This window comes from Notechis scutatus, chromosome 1 (genome assembly GCF_049901735.1).
Source record: "Notechis scutatus isolate UNSWTSFEM ecotype Mainland chromosome 1, rNotScu1.2, whole genome shotgun sequence".
NCBI lineage: Eukaryota > Metazoa > Chordata > Lepidosauria > Squamata > Elapidae > Notechis > Notechis scutatus.
Genome location: NC_142009.1, coordinates 222,105,951 through 222,131,654, shown reverse-complemented (window position 1 = coordinate 222,131,654; position 25,704 = coordinate 222,105,951). Strand labels below are relative to the sequence as shown.

The window sequence follows — 25,704 nt, the reverse complement described above, 5'->3', positions numbered from 1 at the left end:
CTCCGTCGCAAGCGGGTGGGCGTGGCAGGGAAAAGGCTGCCACTGACTGTACTGCACTCTCTTCCCAAGAGGCAGCGTTCCGATTTCGAAAGAGAAGGGGGAGGGGGGCGGAGCGGCTCAAGTCACGTGACCCGGGAATGCTCCGAGCGATATGAATGGCTTTTTAGCGAGGGATCTGAGCGCGACTGAGAGCTGTCAAGATGGCGGCAGCGGCGGCGTTTCGTAGCTCCGGTGGCGGCGGCGGCGGCAGGGGGATTCTGGCGGCTGGACTCTTTCGCAATCACGTGGCCATCGTGACGGGCGGAGGCACGGGCATCGGCAAGGCTATTGCTGCTGATCTGCTGCATCTCGGTGGGCAACGGATCTCCGAAAGCTAGCTTCTCCGGGAGCGGGTTCATTTCTCCACCCCTGGGGGAATGAGAGAGGTGGAGAAGGGTCGAAGGTTAGGTATCCTGCGAGTCCTTCCTCCGTGTTCTTGAGTGTAGCTTTAGGACTTTGACAAGAGTGACAGGATGTCTCTGGAAATTCTCAGTCATCCAGGGGTCATGATTGCCCCGAAGGTGCTTTTTTTTTTTTTTTTCAAGAGGCAACTGGACTTTCTTGGTTTTTCCTTGAAGACTTTTCGCTTCTCCTCCTAGAAGCTTCTTCAGCTCTGACTGGATGGTGGGGAATTCCATGAGAAGCCAGACGTCTTAAGAGAAAAACCAGAAAGCCCAGTTGCCTCTTGAAAAAGCACCTTTGGGACAAAAGTGACAGGAGAGGGTGCGGGTTCCCTCTCTTTAGAAGTCTGGTGCCTGGGCCTGCTTTTCATAACAAGTTGTTACTTGCTATGAAGTTACTAGAGCAGGCTGAGGAATTTTCTTGGAAAAAAAGGAAAAGGGGATGGAGGAAGAAAAACTTGGATTTCTTCAGATTGTTTGGGTGTCGGCTTCCAATAGCCCCAACTCGTGTTGTCACTGAGATTATGGGACATATAGTTGAAAGCTTTGGGAAGCATCTTTTGTCCCTTTCTGTATGTTGTGTCTGTGTCCACTTTGGTGAATATCAAGAGGAATCCTTTTGAAGACATTTCAGAATAAGAGAGAGAGAAAAAGAGTATCAGTAGGAAGTGTAATTTAATGAGAAGCTGATCACGTATGAATGGTGTATAGCTGAAGGAAATACTGTAGGCGATAAAGAAAATTCAAGAAAACATTGTGTAATGCCTTAGGATTCTGCTTCTCTTTTTTCCTCTTCACTTGCTCAGTCTATAAAACATTGTTGTAACATGACATAGTGATTATGTGAGTTTTATCAAAAGCTGGCATTCTGCTGTATTTCTGTAAAATAAATGTCTGTAAATATTTCTGTAAAAAAATTTTTATTTGGAAAGTGTATATGGACTCTTCTCAAATACTATTTTTGCTATGTGTGAACTGGATCAGTGATTAAGTTGGACTTTGGTTTTATGATGAGCATTACTTTTGTAATATTCAAACTACTCATAGATGGATTAAGATAAAGCTTATGTGCCCATTCTTCTGCTTAGTGGATATTGACAGGTTTTTTCCTGCACATCTAACTCAACCTGGGGAGGGAATTATTTTCTGGAAGCTGTGACTGACTTTAGTCATGCATCAATAAGATAATGGGAACTAAGCAGGGGTGGGATTCAAATTTTTAACAACTGGTTCTATGGGCGTGGCTTAGGTGGTGGACATGGCTTGGTGGTCATGTTATTGGCTAGGTTTGGCCAACTCAATATCACTCACATCAAGGCACACATCTCCTCCCTGGCCTCTCATGACTGTGGGGATGCTGCAACAGTTGTAAGTGTGAAAAATGGTCATAAGTCACTTTCTTCAGTGCCATTGTAACTTTAAATGGTTACTCCACACAAGCAAAGTACCAGCAAAGGAGGGGGAAAAATCTCCAGAGGTGTTCTTGAGACAGGAAGTCTAGTCCTGCCAAGAATGTAATAAGTGTTAATGGAGAGGCAATTTCTGTAAGCAACACTAGAATGTTTCCTTCCTGCCTTCCTTACAGGATTAGGCCAGTAATTTCTTCTAACAACCAGTTCTCCAAACTGCTTAGAATGTTAACAACCTGTTCTAGTGAATAGGTGCAAACTGGTAGAATCCCACCCCGGAACTAAGCAATGCAATTTGTTAGATCCCTGGAGCAGATTTGTAACTGTTAATGTTTTTCAGGAAAACAAAATAAAAAATGCATATCCTCTCTTTAAGAAGAAAAATATGATAGGCTATTCACTGCAGTGTCCTGCTATAATTATGTAAAAATCTTTTTTTATTAAACTCTCTTATTAAATCAAAAACTAGTCCCCAACTCTGCCGTGCTTACATTGCTTGTCCTTTTGTGTTTCATATCTTCTATGATTACAGGTAGTCTTCAACTTACAACAGTTAATTTAGTCATTGTTAAAAGTTACAACAGCACTGAATAAAGTGGCTTAGGGCCATTTTTCACAGTTACAATCTTTGCAGCATCCCCAAAGTCACATGATCAAAATTCAGATGCTCTGCAACTGGCTCATATTTATGACCGTTGCTGTGTTCCAAGGTCACGTGATCCCCTTTTGCAACCTTCTGCCTAGAAAAGTCAATGAGGAAGCCAGATTCACTTAACAACCGGGTTACTAACTTCACTGATTCACTTAACCACTGTGGCAAGAAAGGTTGTGAAATGGGGTAGAACTCACTTAACAAATGTCTCACTTAACCACAAATGTTGGGCTCAATTATGTTCATAAGTCGAGGACTCACTGAACTTAGTTCTTGAAGCTGAATTGTGGCTCAAATTAATGTTTCATTTTCTGGATCTGTGGATTTTTTCTTTCCACTAGAATTTGATATAAACATCTTTGAACATGTTCACCTACAAAATATAAACTTGGTCCTCTTATTTATGATACTTTTTCTGAGGTCATATTCATGTGAAATAGTGAACTATAAATTAGACACTGGTAATCAGTTCTGTTATATATAGCAGATAATGAAATTAACTCTCCAGGAAGGCTAAAGCTACTTATATTGAGATTGGCTATAATATAAAATCTGACAAGTCTGACTGCTGTAACTCTTCCCTCTTGTCATACTCCAGTGGACTATCTGAACCAGTGGTGGGATTCAAACTTTTTTACTACCGGTTCTGTGGGCGTGGCTTGGTGGCGTGGCACAGGAAGGATACTGTAAAATCTCCACTCAGAGGTGGTATTTGCTGATTCTCTGAACTATTCAAAATTTCTGCTACCGGTTCTCCAGAACTGGTCAGAACCTGCTGAATACCACCTCTGATCTGAACTGCTCTAAATATTGTCTGGATGTTCTGGATTTTTTTTAAAAAAAGTTTCTTTTTCATAGGAATATCTGGTCAAGATCATCTTCCTTATTTTGTACACTGACATTTTGACTTAGTGTTGTATGTAAAGCCAGAAAATTCCAGAGTCGTGTGTGCGTGTGATTCTTTGAACAATAAATAAATTAACTGAAAAAGCAGATTGTGATTTCTAAAGCCTGGTTGGTGTGACATATTAAAATATCATCCCTGATATTAAGCTACAATATGTGGTTAATAGAAATGCCATCTATGACATCTTCCTCTTGATGTGTATGGTCCCTTAACCATACTTGATGTCTTGTCATTTGATTTAGGAATAGCTGTCATTTTAATTAGTATTTACTAGACTTTTAAAATAAATAATTATAGTGTCAAATTTCAGCTAGTGCTAACTGGGTACAATGATTTGAATGGTATAGTCATCGCAAAACATTGACAAAGAACAATATTGGAGAGAAGTGGCATAATGGTAGGTGTTCTGTTAATTCTGTTATGCAAAAAACTTCTGAAAATTAGACTATTGGATAATTGGCATTGAGTTGCAATGCATGTGATTTCCAGTTTGAAAATCACTGGGTTATACTTAATAACATTTGAACACTTTTTAAACTCTAATGCTGATATTATTTGAGAAATATCCATGGGCTATACTAGGAAGTTGCAATTTGTGTTGCTTGGATTTCAGTTCAAGGACATGATAAAACGATGTAGTCACTTTTTATTGAAGATTGTATGTGTTTTAGTGGAATGGAATGTGCGGGATTGTATCAAGGAGCATCATAGAAGCTGAGTTCACACACTGCAATTAACTCATAATTCAAAACAGTCTGTTTTCACTTAACCTGTTACTTAATATAGGCATTATGGACCTGTTCAACAATGGATTTCATCAGTCAATCCATTGAAGTTGTGGCTTTCCCACCTCTGGAAGTTTTTAAGAACAATCTACTTTTGAGGATGGTTTAATTAGTTTTTCTAGCAAATTGCAGAAAATAGAACTAGATGATTTTATAGACCCCTCCAATTCCTCAATTCTGTGATTTCTATGATTCTGTAACTATAAAATGTAGTTAAGAAGAGTCCACTGCTGTATGCAGTTTTTACTATATAACTGAGAATTCCCAACATGCTTTTGAAATGATTAATATCAATGTATTAATGTAACATTAAAACTGATGGGGATTTGTTCTCCTTTCTCAAGAAACTTACTTATTTATCAAATTTGTATAGCTGCCCATTTCACAAAAAGCCATTCTGAGCACCATACAATGAAATAAAACAACAGATATAAAACAACAGATATTAAAATATAAAAATCCACATTAAAACGAAGGCAAAGAGAATATAAAAATGTCTACCCCAGAAAAGGAGCTATCTAAGCATGTCTTTGGTTCTTGCCCCCACCCCCCAAAGCCTGCTAAGATAAGCAGGTCTTGAGGAACTTCTGCAATATTAAAAGCTAATCTAATCTTGGGGGAAGAATGCTCCATAAAGTGGATGCCACAACAAAGAAGCCACATGTCCTAGGACTCACCAAATGTAGGTCTGCAGCTGATGGTATCCTTTATCGCATGTTTCCTCTGCCAGATCTAATTGATGGGCGGATTGACCAAGGAGAGACAGTTCCACAGATAGCCCGGTCCCACTGCAAAAAAGACTTTAAACCTAAAACCAGCACATTGAATTGATCTAGAAGCAAGAAACAGCAGCTTGGGGAACAGAGGTATAACTTGTGCTGTTTTAGGAACACACAGAATAGTTCATGCTGCTGCATTCTCTACCAGCTGAAGCTTCTAGGCAGGGGTGACAAACTCGCAGCCCGCAGGCCAGATGCGTCATGCCCACTTCCGGTTTAGTGAAGAGGAAAAAGGTCTCAAAACATCACATGACAACGCCATGATGACACGAGTTTGACACCCCTGTTCTAGTTATTCTTCAAGGGTAATCCCAAGTAGAGTGCATTGCAGTAATCCAATCTGGTGGTGATTAAGGTATTAATCACCACTAGGGTCTGCTGAACCAAGAACAGATGCAACTGGCACTCATACAAATCTGTGCAAAGGCTTCCTAGCCACAACTGCTACTTGCTCACCAGGCAAGAGTTGTGATATCCAGAAATATTTCACAAGAAGAGTTCTCCGCTCCTCTACTCGTTGTAGAATACCTTATGCCACCAGACTTGAAACTCTAGACCTAGAAAACCTAGAACTACGCCACCTCCGGTCCGATCCAAATATAGTATATAAAATCATACATTTCAATGTCCTACCTGCAAATGAATACTTCAGCTTCAATCATAAGAATACAAGAGCACACAATAGATACAAACTCAAGGTTAACTGCACGAAACTTGACTGCAGAAAATACGACTTCAGCAACAGAGTGGTCAATGTCTGGAATACTCTAGGGATCCCCGAGCCGGCCGGTTCCGCATCTGGCTCTGGCACTTCGGTGCTTTAGACTTTCTTCCCCAAACCCCAAAAACTTTAACCTTGTTTTCCCAAACCCAAAATTTAACCTAGACTGTCTACTATTGACCTCACCCCTTTCCTAAGAGGTGTGTAGGAGGCGTGCATAAGCGCACCAACGTTCCTGCCGTCCCTGTCTTATTGTATTTTTTTTTTCTTATAAGTATCTATCTCATGTATTCAAAACTATATTTATTCTTATACCTGTATCTCAGTCTTGCCAAGGTTCAGCTGAAGTCTGTTCCCTATTGAGATTTCTCAGTCTTCAAACACTGAGCTAAGCCATTGATGACATTCCCAGGGTAGAGATATATAACTGGCAGTAGATGGACTTACCATTATTGTTCAGATCTTAAAGACAAAATACTTTTAGACAGAGACAATCACCACTAGGTGATGACTCTTTTATTTAAATTTCAGGGCATTCTGATAACTTTTATCTGTACCATCTGTTAAATAATCAAGATAAATTTATTTCTTCAAGAGTAATAAAATTTTGCTATAATATTTATAAGCTTCTTTCACAAATGGTTGCTAATAGTTCTTGTTTCTAGGGTATAGTTTCCTGTTATTCATTTTATTATTTTCTTTTTATTGATCAATGACTGAACTAAAGTTCTCTCTTTCTCTCTTACCCTCCCTCTCTTCTCTCTCTCCCTCCCCCCTGCCTCCTTCTCTCTCTCCCTCTCTCTCTCTCTCTCTTGCTTTAAGACAAGATATGGTTCTTTGGCTGTTAACTTATTTGAAGTAATATATTAGTCAAATTCCACTACTGAGCTAGGATATTATTGAAAAGTGTTTGTTCAATCTGTAGATGAATACAAGTGTAGAAAAGTGCTATCCTATGAATGAAGACAAGAATAAAATTCCCATATTTCTTTCATAGGCACACAAAATACAATATATTTTGGGAAAGTGACACTCTTTGAAGACTGAAGAAGATTTAGAGGGAGAAAGTTCAGTCATGGGACAGAACCTTGGCTCATGGCATGTTAAATTTCACTTGCATCAACAGACTTTGAAAGGCAGACTAATGTGATTTATTGTGGGAAAGCTACAAAGCCATTATGGAAGGATTTAGCTAATGCAAGCCCTGTTTATAATGAAATCAAGCTTCAAATTCTTGCCCCATTTTCTCCAAACAATGTGTGTAAAGGACTTGAAGCTACTCAAGTGTTTGTTTGTTTGTTTGTTTGTGTGGTGGTGGTAATTTTGGACTGCTGCTTGCTTTGATAATTGACTTGCCTAGTTGCAGACAGTTTGTTTCTGATGCTCTAAGAACAGAGGTGGTATTCAGCAGGTTCTGACCAGTTCTGGAGAACCGGTAGCAGAAATTTTGAGTAGTTCGGAGAACTGACAAATACCACCTCTGAATGGAGAGTTTACAGTATCCTTTCCCCACCAAGCCATGCCCACAGAACCAGTAGTAAAAAAAAAATTGAATCGCACCATTGTCTAAGTCTAAGAACTAGCTCTAATACTAGAAAGAGAATGCATGCTGTTTGTAAACTAAATGTTTATTTATTTATTTATTTGTTTATTTTGTCAAACAATTATTAGATAACAGGTATAAGTATAAACATGGTTATAAATACATGAAATGGATACAAATAAGAAAAAAAGAAACAACAGGAGAGGGACGGTAGGCACGTTTTGGTGCGCTTATGCACGCCCCCTACAGACCTCTTAGGAAAGGGGTGAGGTCAATAGTAGACAGTCTAAGGTTAAAGTTTTTGGGGTTTGGGGAAGAAACCACAGAGTCAGGTAGAGTATTCCAGACATTGACCACTCTGTTGCTGAAGTCATATTTCCTGCAATCAAGTTTGGTGCGATTAACCTTGAGTTTGTATCTATTGTTTGCTCTTGTATTGTTATGGTTGAAGCTGAAGTATTCATTGACAGGTAGGACATTGCAATGTATGATTTTATATACTATACTTAGATCGAAACGAAGGTGGCATAGTTCTAGGTTGCCTAGGTCTAGAGTTTCAAGTCTGGTGGCATAAGGTATTCTGCTACGAGTAGAGGAGTGGAGAACCCTTCTTGTGAAATATTTCTGGACTTTCTCAATTGTATTAATATCAGATATGTAATGTTATGTTTGAATAAGCACAATTTTCATGTTTTCTTTCTTTGTAGGTTTGCAAGTAGCAGTAATCTCTTGATAATCCTGAAAGTGATACTGAAGAGATGATTAGCCCAGATTTAATATTTCAGCAAGAGATCTGGTTTAATCTTTGTACAACTTGTAAATGTTGAAATGCCTCTTGTTTTGTTTTGCAGGTAGTAATGTAGTGATTGCCTCTCGTAAATTTGACAGATTAAAAGCTGCAGCGACAGAGTTAGCTGCTGAAATTCCCTCCACCAGTTCTGCCCAGGTGACTCCTATACAATGCAACATTCGCAAAGAAGAAGAGGTAAAAACGTAAATAGTCTTCCATATTTGACTAGTATATTGTTCACTGGTTATTCTTTTCATTATTACAGTGAAAAAAAACAACCATATTTTCATCTCAATATTAAAAGTTTAAACCAAAAAAAGTGATCTAAATACTAGTTCCTTTGCTGGAAATGGCAAATGTTGCTGTTTCCAGTTGTTTTTACGTCAGTTAGGAGTCAGTCAGTTATATTATACAATTTTAAATCATTGTAATTTTAAATATAGGAGGAGGCGTTCAGTGCTTTGTAATCTCCAATATATCTTACATTTTATTAATTTAAAAAAAAAATCATATGTGCTTTGTTGTTAACATCCATCTTTAACAGTTTGGAAGATATCAAAAGACCATCATGTTGAGGATCCCTGGTTTAGATGAAGTTCCATTTATTTAGATGGAAATGGAATTATAATTTGACAATTGCTTTGATTTTAGAAAAGGAAAAAAACATTTTGGTTCAATGCTATAGTATTTTTTAGCATTTGTACCAGGGGTGGGATTCTACCAGTTTGGACCAGTTCTATAGAACCGGTTGTTATGATTCTGTGCAGTTCAGAGAACCGACATATCATGCCCCAGGCTGGCCCGCCCCTCTCTGCCCACCCCTCCCCTCCCTGCCCAGTCAATCCTTATCACACATGCGCAACATTGTGTGCCCGACATCGCTGACTGTTCTTTCCTGCCCAGTCACTTCTTAAGCTATTTCTTTTTTCCCCTCTCCCGACGATCAGCTGTTCCTATGATCAGCTGTGCCGGGATTCCCCTCGCTTACTGCTTCACCCAGGAGGCTTCCCTGAGGCCCAGGAAAAATGGAGGAGGAGCGCACCCCCTATCCTCCTCCATTTTTTGCCTTCCTGGGCCTCAGGGATGCCCCCTGGGAGCAAAAACGCCCCAGGAGGCTTCCCTAAGGCCTGGGAGGTCCCAAATGGAATGTGCCCCCCGTGCTTCATTTTTTTCCTTCCTGAGCTCCAGGGAAGCCTTCTGGGAGCAAAAATGCCCCCCCGGGAGGCTTCCCTGAGGCCCAGAAGGCCCCCAAATGGAGCATGGGGGGGGGGTGCTGCGTGTCCCCCCAGGCTCTATTTTTTTTCCTTCCTGGGCCCCAGGGAAACCTTCTGGGAGCAAAAACGCCCCCCAGGGGGCATCCCTGAGGCCCAGAAGGACCAAAAAGGAGGGAGTGCTGCCAAAAAAGCCACACCCACCCAGTCACATGGCCAATGCCCACCTGGCTATGCCCACAGAGCCTGTTGTTATGAAATTTGAATCCCACACCTGATTTGTACTGCTGGTACAGATAGTCCTCGACTTACAACAATTCATTTAGTGACCATTTGAAGTTACAACAGCACTGAAAAAAGTGACTTATGATTGTTTTTCACACTATAGCATGCCCATAGTCACATGATCAAAATGTAGACCCTTGGCAACTGACTCATATTTATGATGTCTGCAGTATCCCAGGGTCATGCGATCACTTTTCCAACCTTTTGACAAGCAAAGTCAATGGGGATAAGCCAGATTCATTTAACAACCAAGTTAGTAACTTAACAATTGGAATAAATCACTTCATAATTGTGGCAAGTAGTACGTTACAAGTTGAATGCACTTTAATCAGAAAAATTTGGCATGCGTTTCCCCTCGGTGACAGAATCAGAAAAGCGGAGTGTCTTCTTCCTGAGGATGTGGCTACAAAGATGTCTCCCTCAAGGGACTAAGATAACATTATCAGTCTGAAAGGGATCAAAGCCCCTTTTTTAAAAATACTTTTTTTATATATACCTTATTTTTCATATGTCTACATCTGTCAGTAGCTTTGTTTCTCCGAGTAATCTGTTACAGCAGATTCAAATAAACCACCTGGGGAAAACTTGTTGAATGCTGAGTTTTAATCTCTATCCACTAGGGCATCCTTGCCTTCTAATAAAGCTTTCCCATCATAGTGCTATAAATAATTCCACTTGTTTGGCAAACAAGTTCCAAGTACAGCACTGCCTGCCAGCTTTCCTTTGTTAAGAGGACACCATTACAAGCTGTGACTTTTAATGCAATAGTTCTACATCCAGTACATTGCTACATATATAAATTGTTATATTCTAACTGTGACTGGGCTTGATCATCTTTCCCAGGAAAGGAAATATCATGTTACCAGATGTCATGTGGAAACATAATTTGCTTTGTAGAGGCTTGTTCTGAAATATGCGTCTGAAATGACAAGTCCGATGGTTGTTAAACCACTGCCATTGGATCCCTTTCAAAGAGTTGCTAAAGTTATAGAACTCTTGATCAACTTTCTGTCATTGGTAGCCAGGCAGATACAGTGAAAACACATTTTGCAGGGCTATGATATATGATATGGACCTTTGACTATAATTTGTATTTTTATACATACATATATACATATACATATTCTGCCTTTATTTTTATTTATACAAATACCTCAAGGTGGCGGGCATATCCAATACACCTTTCTCCACATGTGAGGTGGGTTGGACTGAGAAAGAGTGATTGGCCCATATGTCACCCAGCTGGCTTTCATGGCTAAGATGGGACTATAACATTATATAATAATTATATAACATAATAACTACAGTATATGAGTTTTATAAGTAATAATACTCTTGTTTTCTTCTTTATAAATTATGTTTAAGAGTAAACTCTCAATAAACTTGTACAAATCCTTCTGCAGGCATGCTATAGGCAAATCACAATAGAAATTTTGTCATTGTGATGAAATCTTGGGTTGTTGTAGAATTTCCTTGCTATAGAATATTCTAGGTGATACTTTTAACTACCATATTGTGATTCCTAACAATTCTCAAAACTATTTTGTAGAAAGGGTTTTCTATTAAAGAAACACCACACTTATGTAAGTTTATAGACAAATATTATATTTGACCTTAGAGAAAAGACCAAGCAGTGATTTTAATGCTGTACAGAAATCTGCAAATGGAACATCAATCTTACCACTCCAATTTGTTTTTACTTGTAGGTAGAGGCACTGGTGAAAGCAACATTAGATCTTCATGGTAGGATAGATTTTTTTGTCAACAATGGAGGAGGGCAATTTCCTAGCCCATCTGAATTAATAAGCGCAAAAGGCTGGCATGCTGTTATTGAAACCAACTTGACTGGAACTTTCTATTGCTGTAAAGCAGGTGATTGCTTATTATAAACTGAAGTTTTGTTCATAAAGCAATTTGAAGCATGATTACTTTGCATTTCTCATTTTCATGCCTTGACATTTTTTTATATTTAGCCTTAAATATTCGCAGTTATGGTTTATTGTGACATATGAATCCAGCAAGCACACTCCTGCAAATGAATAAGAGATTTATCCGTAGGTCTGCCAGGAAGCAATTCTTTGCTGGTCACATTCTTGTCAGCTGGTGTATATTTGGCTGAAGGAATGGTTGAAACTGAGGTATAATGATAAACCTAACTATGTAGTGCTTAGCATGTTTTGACAATTATGTTAGATTAAATTATGATACAACTGTTATTCAGACTGCATCTCTAATAGAATAGTACTGATCACTCCCTGCATATTGACTTTTTGAGTGAGTCAGCTTGCATGACATGACTAAAGTACGATAGCCACTGTTTGGTGATCTTGGCTTCAAGTGATATTTTTGGTGAGGTTTGTTCTAGGACGTCTTTGTTTGTTCTTTTTGCAATCCATTGGAATGTGTAATAGTCGCCTCCAGCACCACAGTTCAAAGGTGTCCACCCTTTTCCTATCTGCCTTTTTCAGAGTCCAAGTTTTGCAGCCATAAGTAGCAACTGGAAAAATTAGTGTGTTAACTAATCTGCATTTGGTTGTGAGACTGATGTCTTTACTCTTCTAGATGTTACTCATGCCAGATATTGCAGTTCTTCCAAATGCTATATGCCTTCTGATTTCAGGGCTGCAGTCACCACTTTGGTGAATTTTAGAGCTGAGGAAGATTTCTTTACTGTTTTGATGATCTCATTATTGATCAGCATTCTAACTCTGCAGCTGTCATTATCTTTGTTTTCTTGATGTTAAGGTGCAGTCCAAATTTTCATTTTCATCTTCGACTCTCAGGATTAGCCTCTCTAGATCCTCCTTGTTTCCCATGAGCAATGTTGTATTGTCTGTGTATCGGAGGTTGTTGATATTCCTACCACCGATTTTAATGCCAGAGATAGATTCCTCCAAATGTCCATTTGTCATAACTATTTCTGTGTACATGTTGAATAGTATAGGTAACAGGATGCGACCTTACCAATTGCCTTTTCCAATTCTGAACCATTTTGTGTCTCCATATACAGCCAGTCCAATGAAATTCATGATGCCAAGTATATCAATGTTGAACCTATTCAGTTTGTTCTTAACGATGTTTAGCTTTCCTACGTATAAGCCATTGACATTCCATGTTCCTGATCTGAAGATCTTTGAACAGCGGAAAGATCTCTTTTCACTAGAATCTGTGTCAGTGGCTGCGGGGAGGGCATTAGGATTTACCCCATCCATGCCATGGATGATCCTGCTACTAGGGTAGTCTCTTTGTTCTTCTCCTGTAGCTTTATGGGTACCTCCCAGCCAGGGAGACTCACTATCGGTATCATATCTTCCACATCTTTGAGCAAATCCATAGAAATTTTTTTGGGAAGAACTGGAATAGATCTTTCTCCAAGCCAGAGTCATGTTGACTGGTATAGTAGGCTTACACTGTTCACACACACACACACACACACACACACACACACACACACACACCATGGTGAGGCAGGGTTGGGCTTTGTGTGTGTGTGACAGCAGCAGAATGGATTTATATGTTCTCAGTAATGTGGGGAATTAACCTCTATTCATAGTTACTTGTGCCCTAATATCTGGATTTAATATCATTGCTATGTTGTATATTATACAGCCCCCCTTATTGATACACTCCACTGTAGATGTTGGATGTGTGGGAGTTAACTCAAACTGAGACTGCATTCTGTACACCCTTTATAAATAAAAATGTCACAATATTAATTACTGCTCTTTTTTTCTTCTTTCCATATAGTATACAATGCTTGGATGCGGGATCATGGAGGTTCCATTGTCAATATTGTGGCTAATATGTGGAATGGGATGCCTGTCCTTTCGTAAGCTATCATTAATATCCAAATGCATGCTTGATGTCACTTAAGTCTAAACATATGTGTTTATTTTAATTTATTTATCAAATTCGTTTGCTCCTATCGCGCAGTTCAGGCAACTTTGAACAGATACACATTTATAGATACAGAGACACTTTCCTGTTCCCTGCAATATTGTTTTGCAGCTTGAAATTGCTATGCAGGGAAAGTTAAAGCTCAGTGGTGGGATTCAAATTTTTTTACTACCGGTTCTATGGGCGTGTCTTGGTGTCAGCTTTGGAAGCCATATTCCACGCTGCCACATAGCCTGAGAAAGAGGGAGAGGGGTGATTTCAATTAAGTAGCTGTAAGTAGACAAAATAAAATTCTTTTGTTAGTTCAAGGTCATTTAGTATGGCACGGGATGAAATAAGAATCTTACTTTTGGACGGATTGCGATTAGGCCATGTGATGTGATGACAGCCAAGGGGGGAATGGATTTGTAGTTTGGGAAATTGTGGAAAGCCCAAAAACTTTTAGATTCGGGATTCCACAGATGTGCCAGGTGCTATTTTAATAAAGTTACTTTCGAGATATGTTTGTCTTGGAGTTACTGATTGGAATGGAGGTTTGCTGGAACGCTGACACTTGGTGGGCGTGGTGTAGCTTGGTGGATGTGGCTTGGTGGGCGTGACAGGGGAAGGATACTGTAAAATCTCCATTCCCACCCCACTCCTGAGGGAAGGTTACTGCAAAATCCCCATTCCTACCCCATCCCACCTGCTTTCCAGCTCCGTTCTTCTGTGCAGGGCAACAAAAGAAGACCCAGCTGATCAGAGGCAGAGAATAGATGGGGGTGGGGCCAGTCAGAGGTGGTATATGCCGGTTCTCCTAACTACTCAAAATTTCCGCTACTGGTTCTCCAGAACTGGTCAGAACCTGCTGAATACCACCTCTGTTAAAGCCCATGTTCTCTAGCTAGTTCCCTTTTTAATCAGTATTGTACTGTATTCTCCCAATTTTTTAATGACCTTGTTTTTGCAAAGCCCAGTGACTGTATAGATTTCCAATGCAGAAATCAGAATATGAGAAAGTTTTGAAGAAATCAACTTCTGCTACATTGGTAGCAGGGGTGGGATTCTACCAGTTCGCACCTATTCGCTAGAACCGGTTGTTAACATTCTAAGCAGTTCGGAGAACCGGTTGTTAGAAGAAATTACTGGCCTAATCCTGTAAGGAAGGCAGGAAGGAAACATTCTGGTGTTGCTTACAGAAACTGCCTCTCTGTTAACCCTTATTACATTCTTGGCAGGACTAGACTTCCTGTCTCTGGAACTTCTCTGGAGTTTTTTTCCCCTCCTTTGCTGGTACTTTGCTTGTGTGGAGTGACCATTCAAAGTTACAATGGCACTGAAAAAAGTGACTTATGACCATTTTTCACGCTTACAACTGTTGCAGCATCCCCACAGTCATGAGAGGCCAGGCGGGGAGATGCGTGCCTCGATGTGAGTGATATTGAGTTGGCCACGCCCAGCCAATAAAATGACCACCAAGCCATGTCCACCCAGTCACATGTTCACCAAGCCACACCCACCAACTAAGACACGCCCACAGAACCAGTTGTTAAAAAATTTGAATCCCACCCCTGATTGGTAGATTAGGAAGAACTGAAGTAGCTATGCCAAAAATTCTGGAGGGCCATGGATCCCACAAATAGTTCACAGCAACTGCTTGCAAAAGTATGGTTTGTTAGAGAGTATTCACTCATGAAGAAATAATGTTAATATAGGACATAGACCACATGATAGAAATTTCTGACTGAGACTATAGGTAGTCCTAGACTTATGACCACAATTGAGCCTCAAATTTCTATAGTTAAGCAAGATAATTGTTAAGTGAGTTTTGCCTCATTTTACGACTTTTCTTTGCCACAGTTTTTAGGGAATCATTTCAGTGGCTAAGTTAGTGACACAGTTAAGTGAATCTGGCTTGTCCATGGACTTTGCTTGTCAGAAGATCACAAAGCATGATCACATGACCTTGAGACACTACAAAATATGAACCAGTTGCCAAGTGACTGAATTTTGGTCATGTGACCATGGGGATGCTGCAATGGTCGTAAATGTGAAAAACAGTCATAAGTCACTTGTTTCAGGGCTGTTGTAACTTTGAATGGTCACTAAATGAATGGTTGTAAGTCAAGGACTACCTGTATGCTAATGCACGATCATTGGAGCTAAATCATGCTCACAATGAAACCACATCATGGATTAACATGGTATTTGAACCTGGCACATATTTCTTATCAACCAGTTGAAATACTATTTGTCTTTGCATAGACTTGTTTGCTGGGACTGTGTTAATTGAATTCTGATTATGAAATTGTTGCAAGCTTTCTGGTTGCAGAACATTAAAATACACAGGTGCACACAGATATTTTTTGCCTGGGAGGAGCTTTAAATAATATACAAGATGAAAGAGAGAGGACATTTTGTTGGCCTCTAACTCTATCCTGTGAACAATCCTAGATGTAAGAGAAAATTATTCCTGATACCTCCTAAATTTTCAGAAATCTCAGAGGTATTTGTATTTCAGAGATCCATAAAGGCAAATAAGCAGATTTGGGTGCTATTTGTATAATGTGAACTTTGAGTTAGGATGGAATAACTAAAAGGTGGAATTTTCAACCATCTTGCCTCTGGCTAGCTGAACTCTGGGTGGGAATTGATCACTATTTCTGACAATTGCCCCATGGCACCAAGATTAGATGAAATTACTGGGAGGGGGACATCTTCTTGAACTCTAAATCCAAGTTAAGATAGCAAAGTATTGTTACAGGTATTTCATAATCACAACATTTAATTTCAGTGTGGTCTAATTTAACCTGTGGAAGGAAATTAAGTCTGCCTCTGCTTTTGCTTCCTTGCAGGCACAGTGGAGCAGCGAGAGCTGGTGTTGATAATCTGACCAAAAGTTTAGCCATTGAGTGGGCATGCAAAGGAGTGAGGATTAACTCAGTTGCCCCAGTAGGTTATGAAATAAGTGATTTAGACAACAGATTTTGCTCAAACTGATTCTAACGATCTTATTCGCTTAATTTAATCTTGGATGGATGAAGATAAGAGCTTTTTCATAGGTTCGGAGATTTTGCTCATAATACAATATCTACTGGAATAGCTAAGATTTTTATATCTAAATCTTTAGCTATACCAAAGACTGAGAAGGGGGCTATAATTTACATTCAGTGGAGTTTGTTTTTGGGAAAGAATCATGAATGAAGGCAAATATATGTGCCCCAGGATAATGTTGCAGAATCCAATCTGGGTCAGTCATCTGGACCAGAGGTTTTGTCTTCCAAGCTTTCAGACTCATGCTGGAGCCTATCTTCATGGTCTCAGTGACCAACCCAGATTGTTTTTCTTTTCTTTTTCCAAACATTTTTATTAGGTTATAAAGTATTATAAAATGCAAAATACAAAAATAAATAAAAGAGCAGTGAGAGGGGAGGGGAAGGGGGAGGGAGAAGTGAAGAAAGGTAGGGAAAAGAAAAGAAAAAGAAGTATTGACTTCCGACTCTCTCTGTTGCAGTAGAATAGGGCATTAACAGCAAATCATAGCTTTTTCTTTTTCCATAATAATAAGAACAAGTCATTTCTATAAAGATCTATCAATCTATAAAACCAAAGTCAAAATTACATTCTTTTCCACATCAAACATGAAATGCAGAAACAAAAGTACTTGTGTGTTTTTTTCTTTAATCAGAGTAGTCAGTTTTGCCATTTCAGCCAACTCCATCAACTTTTGCATCCATTCTTCCATGATAGGTATCAAAGTGTCTTTCCATTTTTGCGCATACTTGCTGCTGTCAACATATGTAATAGCAAAGTTCCAATTTTTTTCTCCAGCTCTTTTTCCATTAGTCCCAAAAGGAAAAGTTCTGGTTTCATTTCCAGCTCCATTTTCAGAATTTTCTGTATTAGAGTGTGAATCATACTCCAAAATGTTTTTGCTTTATCTCATGTCTACCATAAATGACTAACCCAGATTGAGGAAGAATGTTTACAGAAGTATTTTAATATTAGCACTGGGGATGAAATTGCTCTTCAGATGTCTCTATAAAACATGTAGATATCTTTGGTCGGCTTCGCTAGCGGCAGGGATTTGCGACCCTGCATGATCCCTGCTGCGCTAGCCGTTTTGGTGCCTCCGATCCATAGATCTGGAGGCTAAGGTTGCTACGAAGAAGCAGCCGAAGATAAGGAGGAGCTGGTGAGGGGTTTGGGGGTGTTGCAGACCCCCTTCTCAGCCGGCAAAACCCCCCTTTCCCAAGACGGTCGAGCGGCGGTCTGCAATGGCCGCCTCAAAGAATCCGGCAGCTGGGTAAGACTGAGCAGGAGGAAGAGAGGAGAAAGTGAAAGAGAAAGTTTTTGTGGCTGACCCAGGACTTTAAGAGGCGTTTAATCCTGAGAACGATGGTTTTCTGAAAAATACTTTGTTTCCAGAGGAGGATCTCAAGCAGCAAAACTGAGTGCTGAAAGGGAAAGTTTACTCTCCTTCCTTATGGAATCAACAAATGGCCATTGAGAAACCTGTTGTTTCTTTTTTATAAAAGGTAAAGACTTGGCTTCTTGTTATAAGTGGGAAGGAAGAGGACAAAATATATATATTAAGATTTTGTTGGAGGAGATGCCTTGAAGATCTTGAGACCAGAAATTAATTGCAACAAGGTTTTAAAATACAGATTGGAGGTTTTTTCCTTTCCCTTTGATACCTTACCAGGAAGAGAAAGTGAGAACTTTGTGTTTTGTTTGGACTGATTGACTCTCTCTGGAATTTTGGGGAATTGCTCTAATTTTTGAAACACTTTGGTTGCTTTAAAAAGAAGAATAAAGAATGGCTTTATCTGCTGATGAACTTAGAGAATATGAAGAAAGAAAGGACGCTGTGAAAAAAGCCTTTCTCTCTCTAGAAATGGCATTTGTTAATTATCAAATACAACAACAGATGGAGGAAATGGAAGGAGAAGAAGGAGAAGAAGAAGAAGACGCCATCTTCAATGAATTTAAAAATTTAGTTAAGAGAGAAAGGAGAAAGAAAGGAAGGAAAATGAAGGACTTAAGATCTAAAAAAATACTTAAGAAAGGAAAAAATAAGATGTAAAACCAATTCAATGTTAATGTTACTGAGCAAAAGGAGAAAGGAATACAACAGAGAGGGGAAGTTGGAGGTAAAAAGGTTAGGTGGGATAAGAAAGGAAGGGAAAGGGGAGGGAAAAGCCACAAAGGTATAAAACAAGATGGGAAAAAAGGAATTTTTTTTAGGGATAAAGGGTAATGTATAATTTCTTCAAAAAAGAAGATTCTGCAAGGTACATAAGATGGTATGGTAGTATTTGTATTAGAAATAGAAAATTAGAATGTTATAAGAATCTGAAATGTTTAGTAATGATAGATTTTAAAATTTAACAAAAGATTAAAAGGAATGTTTAAAATATTGAGTTTAATTGAAAAGACTAGTTTACTGTTGTTTTGATCTTATTATAAACTCATTATTGTAGCATTTGTTTCTTGAAATAGACAATTGGAAGGCTATAAGATTTAAAATTTAGATTCATTTTTAAATTATATTAATTATTGTGGACTTACTATTTTTTTTTCTTTAGAGACTAGTAGGTTGAATGTACTAAGCAGAATCAGATTGGGTATTAGGTGTTATTTTAAATATTAATTTAGGTGGAGGATAGAAAGGCATCATACCTTGATCAGGGATTTCAGGAAAAAAAAAATTTTCTTTACTTGCTGTAGGGAATGAGATAAATGGATAATTTGGAAAGAATGGACAAAAAATATAAATATAATGAATTAAATTAAAATGAATTAAATAAAATAGAAATAAGAAGAGTGAAAAGTGCGGAGAAGTTATATGGAAGATACAGAATGGTAAATAAGATAGGTAATGGCATATAAGATGAGCACGAATTTAATTGAAGTCCATACAAAGAGATGTAATCTGGGGCCAAACTACTTTCTTAAAAGAAGTTTTATATTTTTGTGTTTTGTGTGTCTATGTTTTCTTTGAGAATTAATAAAACCTCGGAGGAATGTTAGATGAGAATAATGTTAAACAAGACAGAGAGGAATGAAGATGATGGTTATAAACTGGATAAATATAGAAAATTAATAATAATTAATGAACTTGAATAAGAAAAAAGAAATAATGAGAAATTTGTTGAGAGATATCTATATGGTTATATTGAAATGGTGAAAAATAGAATTATGTTGTATAAAATAGTATTCTATCTGACTTGTAAAATTAATAATGGAGAGGTTTGTGTACTTAATGGATAACGATGGTTTGTTTGTCTTTAAAATTAATCAAATTTGTTTAAAAAAACAAACACATGTAGATATCTTTGTGTTGCTTTATAAATGTAGTATGTGTAATAATTCCATTTAGTAATTAATTAAATGTAATTACTACACATACTGTATTTATAAAAATAGAAACGCCAAGAGTTGTAAGTTAAATGTGGGATGTGAGGGAAGAAGGCAAGAGCTAACAAAATTGCATAAAGTCCACGAAGTCGCCAAGAATGGAGTTTGAGTCGAATAGTACTTTACTTGCAAGGATATAATTCTTCCTTTCCAATGCAATTTGCTTGTTGGTTTATAAATCCAGGTCATTTATTTTTAGTACTGATGTTCAGAGTTTATAGTTTGTGAATGTCAAAAGTGATTGGAGTTTTTATTGCTGTGAAAAACAATAACAAAATCTTAATGTTGAAGCTGTCCTTTCTTGGCAGGGATTTATATTTTCAGAAACTGCTGTTGCACATTACGAAGATGGTGAAAATATGTTTAAAGAGAGTATTAAGAACATTCCTGCAAAGAGATTAGGACTTCCTGAAGAGGTATAGTTGATTTAATTGTTATATTTTGAACTTCAGGGTTTTTAGGTGATTTTAAAAATTGAATTTTGTTCTCTTCATGTTATACATTTTTATTGCTAATGTTCAGTGCAAACTGACTTTGTTATTAATTAGTGTTTTGGTTTACACAATACACTTAATCTGAATTATTGACCCAGTATACTAAACCAGAACTAAGCAAATTATGTGAACCTATTCAATGAGTAAATAAAATCTTGATTTAATGGATTACCATTAAATACAACTCAGATATATCAGAGAAATATTGTCTGGACATCTCTCTGGGTGGGCTTTTTATGCAAGTTCAAAATTATATCTCATGGATGGTTTTTCCTCTGAATGGGCCATTAAACTGAAGTTTTATTATATATGTATTACAAAAAGTAATGCTTTAAATAACATGCATCTTTTGTTGAGGAGAACAAAAGAATTGGCGGCATGATACAAATCCATTCCCATTTAAATAAAGGGATTCTAAGAAGGGCAGGGCATTGATTTAGTGAAGGTAATATACCGTATACATTGTATACAGTATTACCATTTACATGTATTTATCATGGATTAGTAACAATTCTTATTTTACAAGATATTTGCATCCTGAAATGTTCATTTAAGACTAGTACTCATGGTCTTGTGTTTCCAACTTGGTGCCTTAGCTACTGGACCAAACTAGTGCTCAAATGCATATCACTAGATTATTAAGGTTTGTACTTCTTCAGATGTGAAGAAGAAAATGTGCTTTAGGGACATATAGGGGTGCTTGCTGAGAACTTGCTACCTTATAGCAGTGGAGTTCTCTGGCTGCCCCCTGCATGCTCTGAAGCAGGGTTTTTTTCCCCCCTTTCAGCCCCAAACACTTTATATCAATATGTGATGTTGACATGAAATGTGTTCTTTTATTTAGGACTAACTATGTGCAAAGCATTGCCTAAACATAATGTGACTAGGGTTCTACACCCTAAAAAAAATTATGTAAAAGATAGCAAAATATGTTGGCAGTATTAGACTTGTCCTACACTTCACAATATCCAACTTCTTATACTCACTTACATCCAAGTGTATGAATGTTTCAGATGTGTATCACAATTTGCCTTGTCTGCAGAGAAAGAAGCCGGATTATAAGCGTTGCTCTATTCTCAACATTTATTGAGCAGATTCTCTCATTACACTAAACTGTACTTCATCTTTTTGTGTTGTGTGAGCATAGGCTTTGTGGATAACCCATGGTTTTTTCCTTAACATAATAGGAAAGCTGAGTCTGTCCACCAAACCACAGAGAATATGTGAGTGCAGCAACAGAATAAGTGAAACCTGAATTGAACATCTGAAAGTCTGTGTACTATAATGATTAATAGTTATTTATTTATTTGTTTGTTTATTGACTCTTTGGTTAATATTTATTTATTGAATTTATGTATCATCTTGTCCAGAGGCAACTAATGTAACAATGAATAATTCTGTTTCCCTTTTAAGGTATCAGCTTTAGTGTGTTTTCTGCTTTCTCCAGCTGCCTCCTTTATAACTGGAGAAACTGTGAAGATTGATGGTGGACAAAGCCTATACCATTGCTTCTTGAACATTCCAGGTAAAACAATGCTTCAAAAATTAGTGGTAACATAGCAACCTGACTGTTTTAGCAGAGGGTATCTGCTTTCCTTTTTTTCTGATGCTTTTGTCCTGACATTAAAAACAAATTTATCTTTAGGACTTCTCCATCTTAATTAAATTCTACTTCTCTTAAAAGATTGATCCAGAAATTATTGTATTGCACTTTTCAGATTATGTGTTTTTTCTGCTAAAATAGCTGCCTCAAATGTTTTCACATTGCCTACTAAATGCTGAATTTGCCTATAAGGCTTCTATAAGCTTTAAACTCTCAATTCAGATAAAGCAACATAATCTGGACTTATTTTGAGCAAGTTTTTCCTGATGCATATAACTTTTAGGTTTGTTAGATATATTCAAGTAAGCATGCAACAATATAGAATTTAATCATATGTTTACATGAAAGAATTGGAAATTTAACCATCTTTATTTAAATCCAAATTTCATTCTCCATCTTTGTGATTCTTAATTTTCTCCCTTAAAGCCAAGTTATTACTTTTTAATTTATTTTCTTTCCTGGCTAAATTCTGCTAATGAAAGGAATCTAAATTTACTTAGATTGGAATTGCAAGTGCTTATAGGATCATGAGCTGTTTCCCTTTGTATGATTGACTTGTTAAATTCATTCATTCAATTTCTATGGCTGTCCACCTCTGTCAAATACTCTTCTCTATCATAGAACCCTGGCCTAGATTATTGTGATGCAAATTTGCTTCTTGAAATCTTACATTACTTTTCATTTACTTCCTTATGTTAATAATTATTTAATTTCTCACCTTTCACGTCTCTGATTTAGTTTTAGCTTACATCTACTTTCTACAAGAATTAGTGTCAATTCCCCTGATAGTGTCATTCCACAATTGTTGGAATTTTCTTTGGATTTTCCCTCCAAGAGAGCTTTCAAATAATTGGTTTAATTTGGGAATCAGCTATTGTTTGGCTTGTGTTACAGCCATTTATTTCTATGGGGTACTGTAAGCAGAGGACCCATTTCCCTCACATGAAACAAGTTAAGGATGTGTGAAAATTGTCTCAGTTAAGGTGTTTTCTTAATTTTGAATACTATCATATCTATTATGTAACACTGTATTTCAACCAGAACTTACAGCTTGGCTTCACATATTGTGTGAAGTCCTGGTTTGCTTAATTTTGGTTGACTAAAACAAAACTGGCTAGAATAAACACAGTACACTAACCTCAGTGATTGGGGTCGGACAACGTTCTTCTTTAAAGCAAAAATTACTAGAATTTACTGTGAGTTAAAATACAAATACAAACAAAAATTAAGAATGTTTAAAAAGAAGAAAGAGAGGTGCAAGAGAATATAAAGAGGAAAGAAAAAAAAGTAGTGACTTCCCACTATTTCCCACTTTCAGTGCAATAGAATACAAAAAAAACCCTCAACTTTTTATATTACAATTCAAATATTTCAAGCCATTTATCTAACAACAAAATCATTCTAATAATCAAAATCTAAAATTAGATTGTTAGATGAGATTGTTTTTTCAGTTTTGAGTAAAAAAATCCAGAAGTGGTTTTTAAATGGAAACAAAAATAGATAAATTCTTCTCTTTAATTAAAGTAATCAATTTTGCCATCTTTACCAAATCTATCGCCTTCACCATTGATTCTTCAATTGTGGGAATTAGTGTATCTTACCTTCTTTGTGCGCTGCTGTTAACATACTAGCAATAGCAACAGCACTTAGATTTATATTCTGCTTCACAGTGCTTTACAGCCTTCTCTAAGCATATTGCCCTCAACAACCTGGGTCCTCATTTTACCATCCTCAGAAGGATGGAAGACTGAGTAAAACGTTCCAGATTTTCTGTCAGTATATTTGTCCATCAAATCTAAGAGGAAAAGACTGGATTCATTTTTTTTATATTTATTTTAAGAATATTCTAAATTAGGGATATATAATTCCAATATTTTTTTGCTTTATCACCAAACCATCAGAGATTATAAAAACTACACTTTACAATTACATTTCCAGCATGTATTTGAAGTTCCTTCATATATCTTTGACAATTTCTCAGGTGTTAAGTCTTCAAACAACATTCTTAATTGAAACCTAGCAAACAAGATTTTGAATGTAGCCAAATGCCTGAACTCTTTATTCTTTATTGAGAAGAAAATGACTATCACAATATTCTGAAATATTAAATATATTCATTTTTTTCTGTTTTTGAGATTATATAAAAGTGACAATAACTCATTTCATTAGGCTTGTTTTTAGTGTTTTTCTTTGGAAAAATAATCTTTGAAATTTAAATTAATAGCATTGGTTTTGCTTTCTGAAGGAACTTTTTCTTTTCTCCTAGATCATGACAGATGGCCCCCGCCACCAGATGGACATAATGCCAAAGCACTCAGAAACATGCTTTCAGGAAAAACTAAATCAAAACTGTAATTCAAAGAAATGGGATTTGTTCCCAATTCATTTGAAAAAAGCTATTTTTCAGTCATTAATTGCAATTTTAAAAATCTGTGCCTTAGAAGAAACTTCTTAATGAAATGTTAATGAATTTTTAGAACATTCACTAAGTACAATAATATGGAACCATATTATATTAAGTTCATTGCCTGGTAAACATTCTTGGGTAAACTGAAAATCTTGTAACTGTTCTCTAAACTTTTGGAACCTATTAGTGCATTGCCTCTGTGATCCATGAATATTCTGTCAAGAAAGTGAAATGGCTGTTTGTTAAAGCATGGTAAATGAAATTCCTGTTACACAAGATTGTGGAAGAAAGTGAAACATTCATGAATTGAATTGAATTCTTTATTGTCATTGTACATATATACACAGTATACATACAACAAAATTCACATAATACCCAGAGACCAGACTCAACTTGCACACAGACATGACAATCCCCAAACACCTCCTCACCCGCCAAAATTCTCCGCCTCCTAAAAACACACAAGCATTCACACAACAGACCAAGTAATACTGTCCAACAGCTCACTGATGGTGGACCTTAAGTTCATTGTTAAGTGCAATTATAGCTCTAGGATAAAAACTATTTAGAAAACGTGTGGTTCGAGTTTTAATTGTTCTGTATCTTCTGCCAGAAGAACAGTTCATAAAGATTGTAAGCAGGATGGGAAGAATCTCTGAGAATGTTGTGCAACTTCCTCAAAAACAGCGAGATGCGAAGATGTCATCCTTTGTATGTTTTTTTTGTTTTTTTTATTTGCTTACCTGTATTGTATCCAGAGCCCTATAAATTAAAATGTGAGGTTTTGGTCTTATGTTTTCTCAATAGAATGACAGAATCTTGTGCAAGATCCTGTCTGATTTTGTCACTCTCACGTTTTGGGTGGGAAGATGTTGAAATAACTATAGCTTGTAGTTTGTTGTATGACAGTTTGTTTATTTTAATGGCTTTGTGTTAATAACTCTTGCCATAATAATGAAAGTCAGAATGACTAACATTTCAGCATAAAGAAATAGTTTATACCTATGTTTCATAGTTGCCTTTCAGCCATGAACAGGATGAGTCCTAATTGCATGCTATATCCCGTCAGATAGAGGGAGATGGGCAGTTAAGAACTCTGATTGATAAATACATAAAAATAAATACATGTATGTATGTATGTACACTTTGCATTATCTCTCACCATCAGTAAAAAAAAACCAAGTATAGGCATTTTGCTTTAACTTTTCAACACTTGGATAGCTGCTGGCCAGATTCAAACTCCCACTTTTGAGTCAGATTGCTGAGGTAAAAAAAACTTTCTGATTGCTCTGGAGCAGCAGTGGCCAACTGCAAGAAAATTTTGGTGGTCCACAGAGAAAAGTCACCCCCCAAAGCACCCACCAAAGCAATTAATCCAGGCT

At 37.3% G+C, this 25,704-nt stretch overlaps 1 protein-coding gene across 1 annotated transcript; it reads left to right on the top strand.

Moving 5' to 3' along the window:
* The first annotated feature begins 70 nt into the window (after window positions 1–70).
* Window positions 71–24,895, top strand: PECR (peroxisomal trans-2-enoyl-CoA reductase). Its single transcript, XM_026665501.2, has 8 exons — window positions 71–351; window positions 8,088–8,221; window positions 11,229–11,394; window positions 13,270–13,351; window positions 16,254–16,350; window positions 20,127–20,234; window positions 21,726–21,837; window positions 24,182–24,895. Exons 1-8 carry the CDS (start codon window positions 201–203, stop codon window positions 24,268–24,270), a joined length of 939 nt encoding a protein of 312 aa, XP_026521286.2. The 5' UTR covers window positions 71–200; the 3' UTR covers window positions 24,271–24,895.
* Window positions 24,896–25,704: the final 809 nt, after the last annotated feature.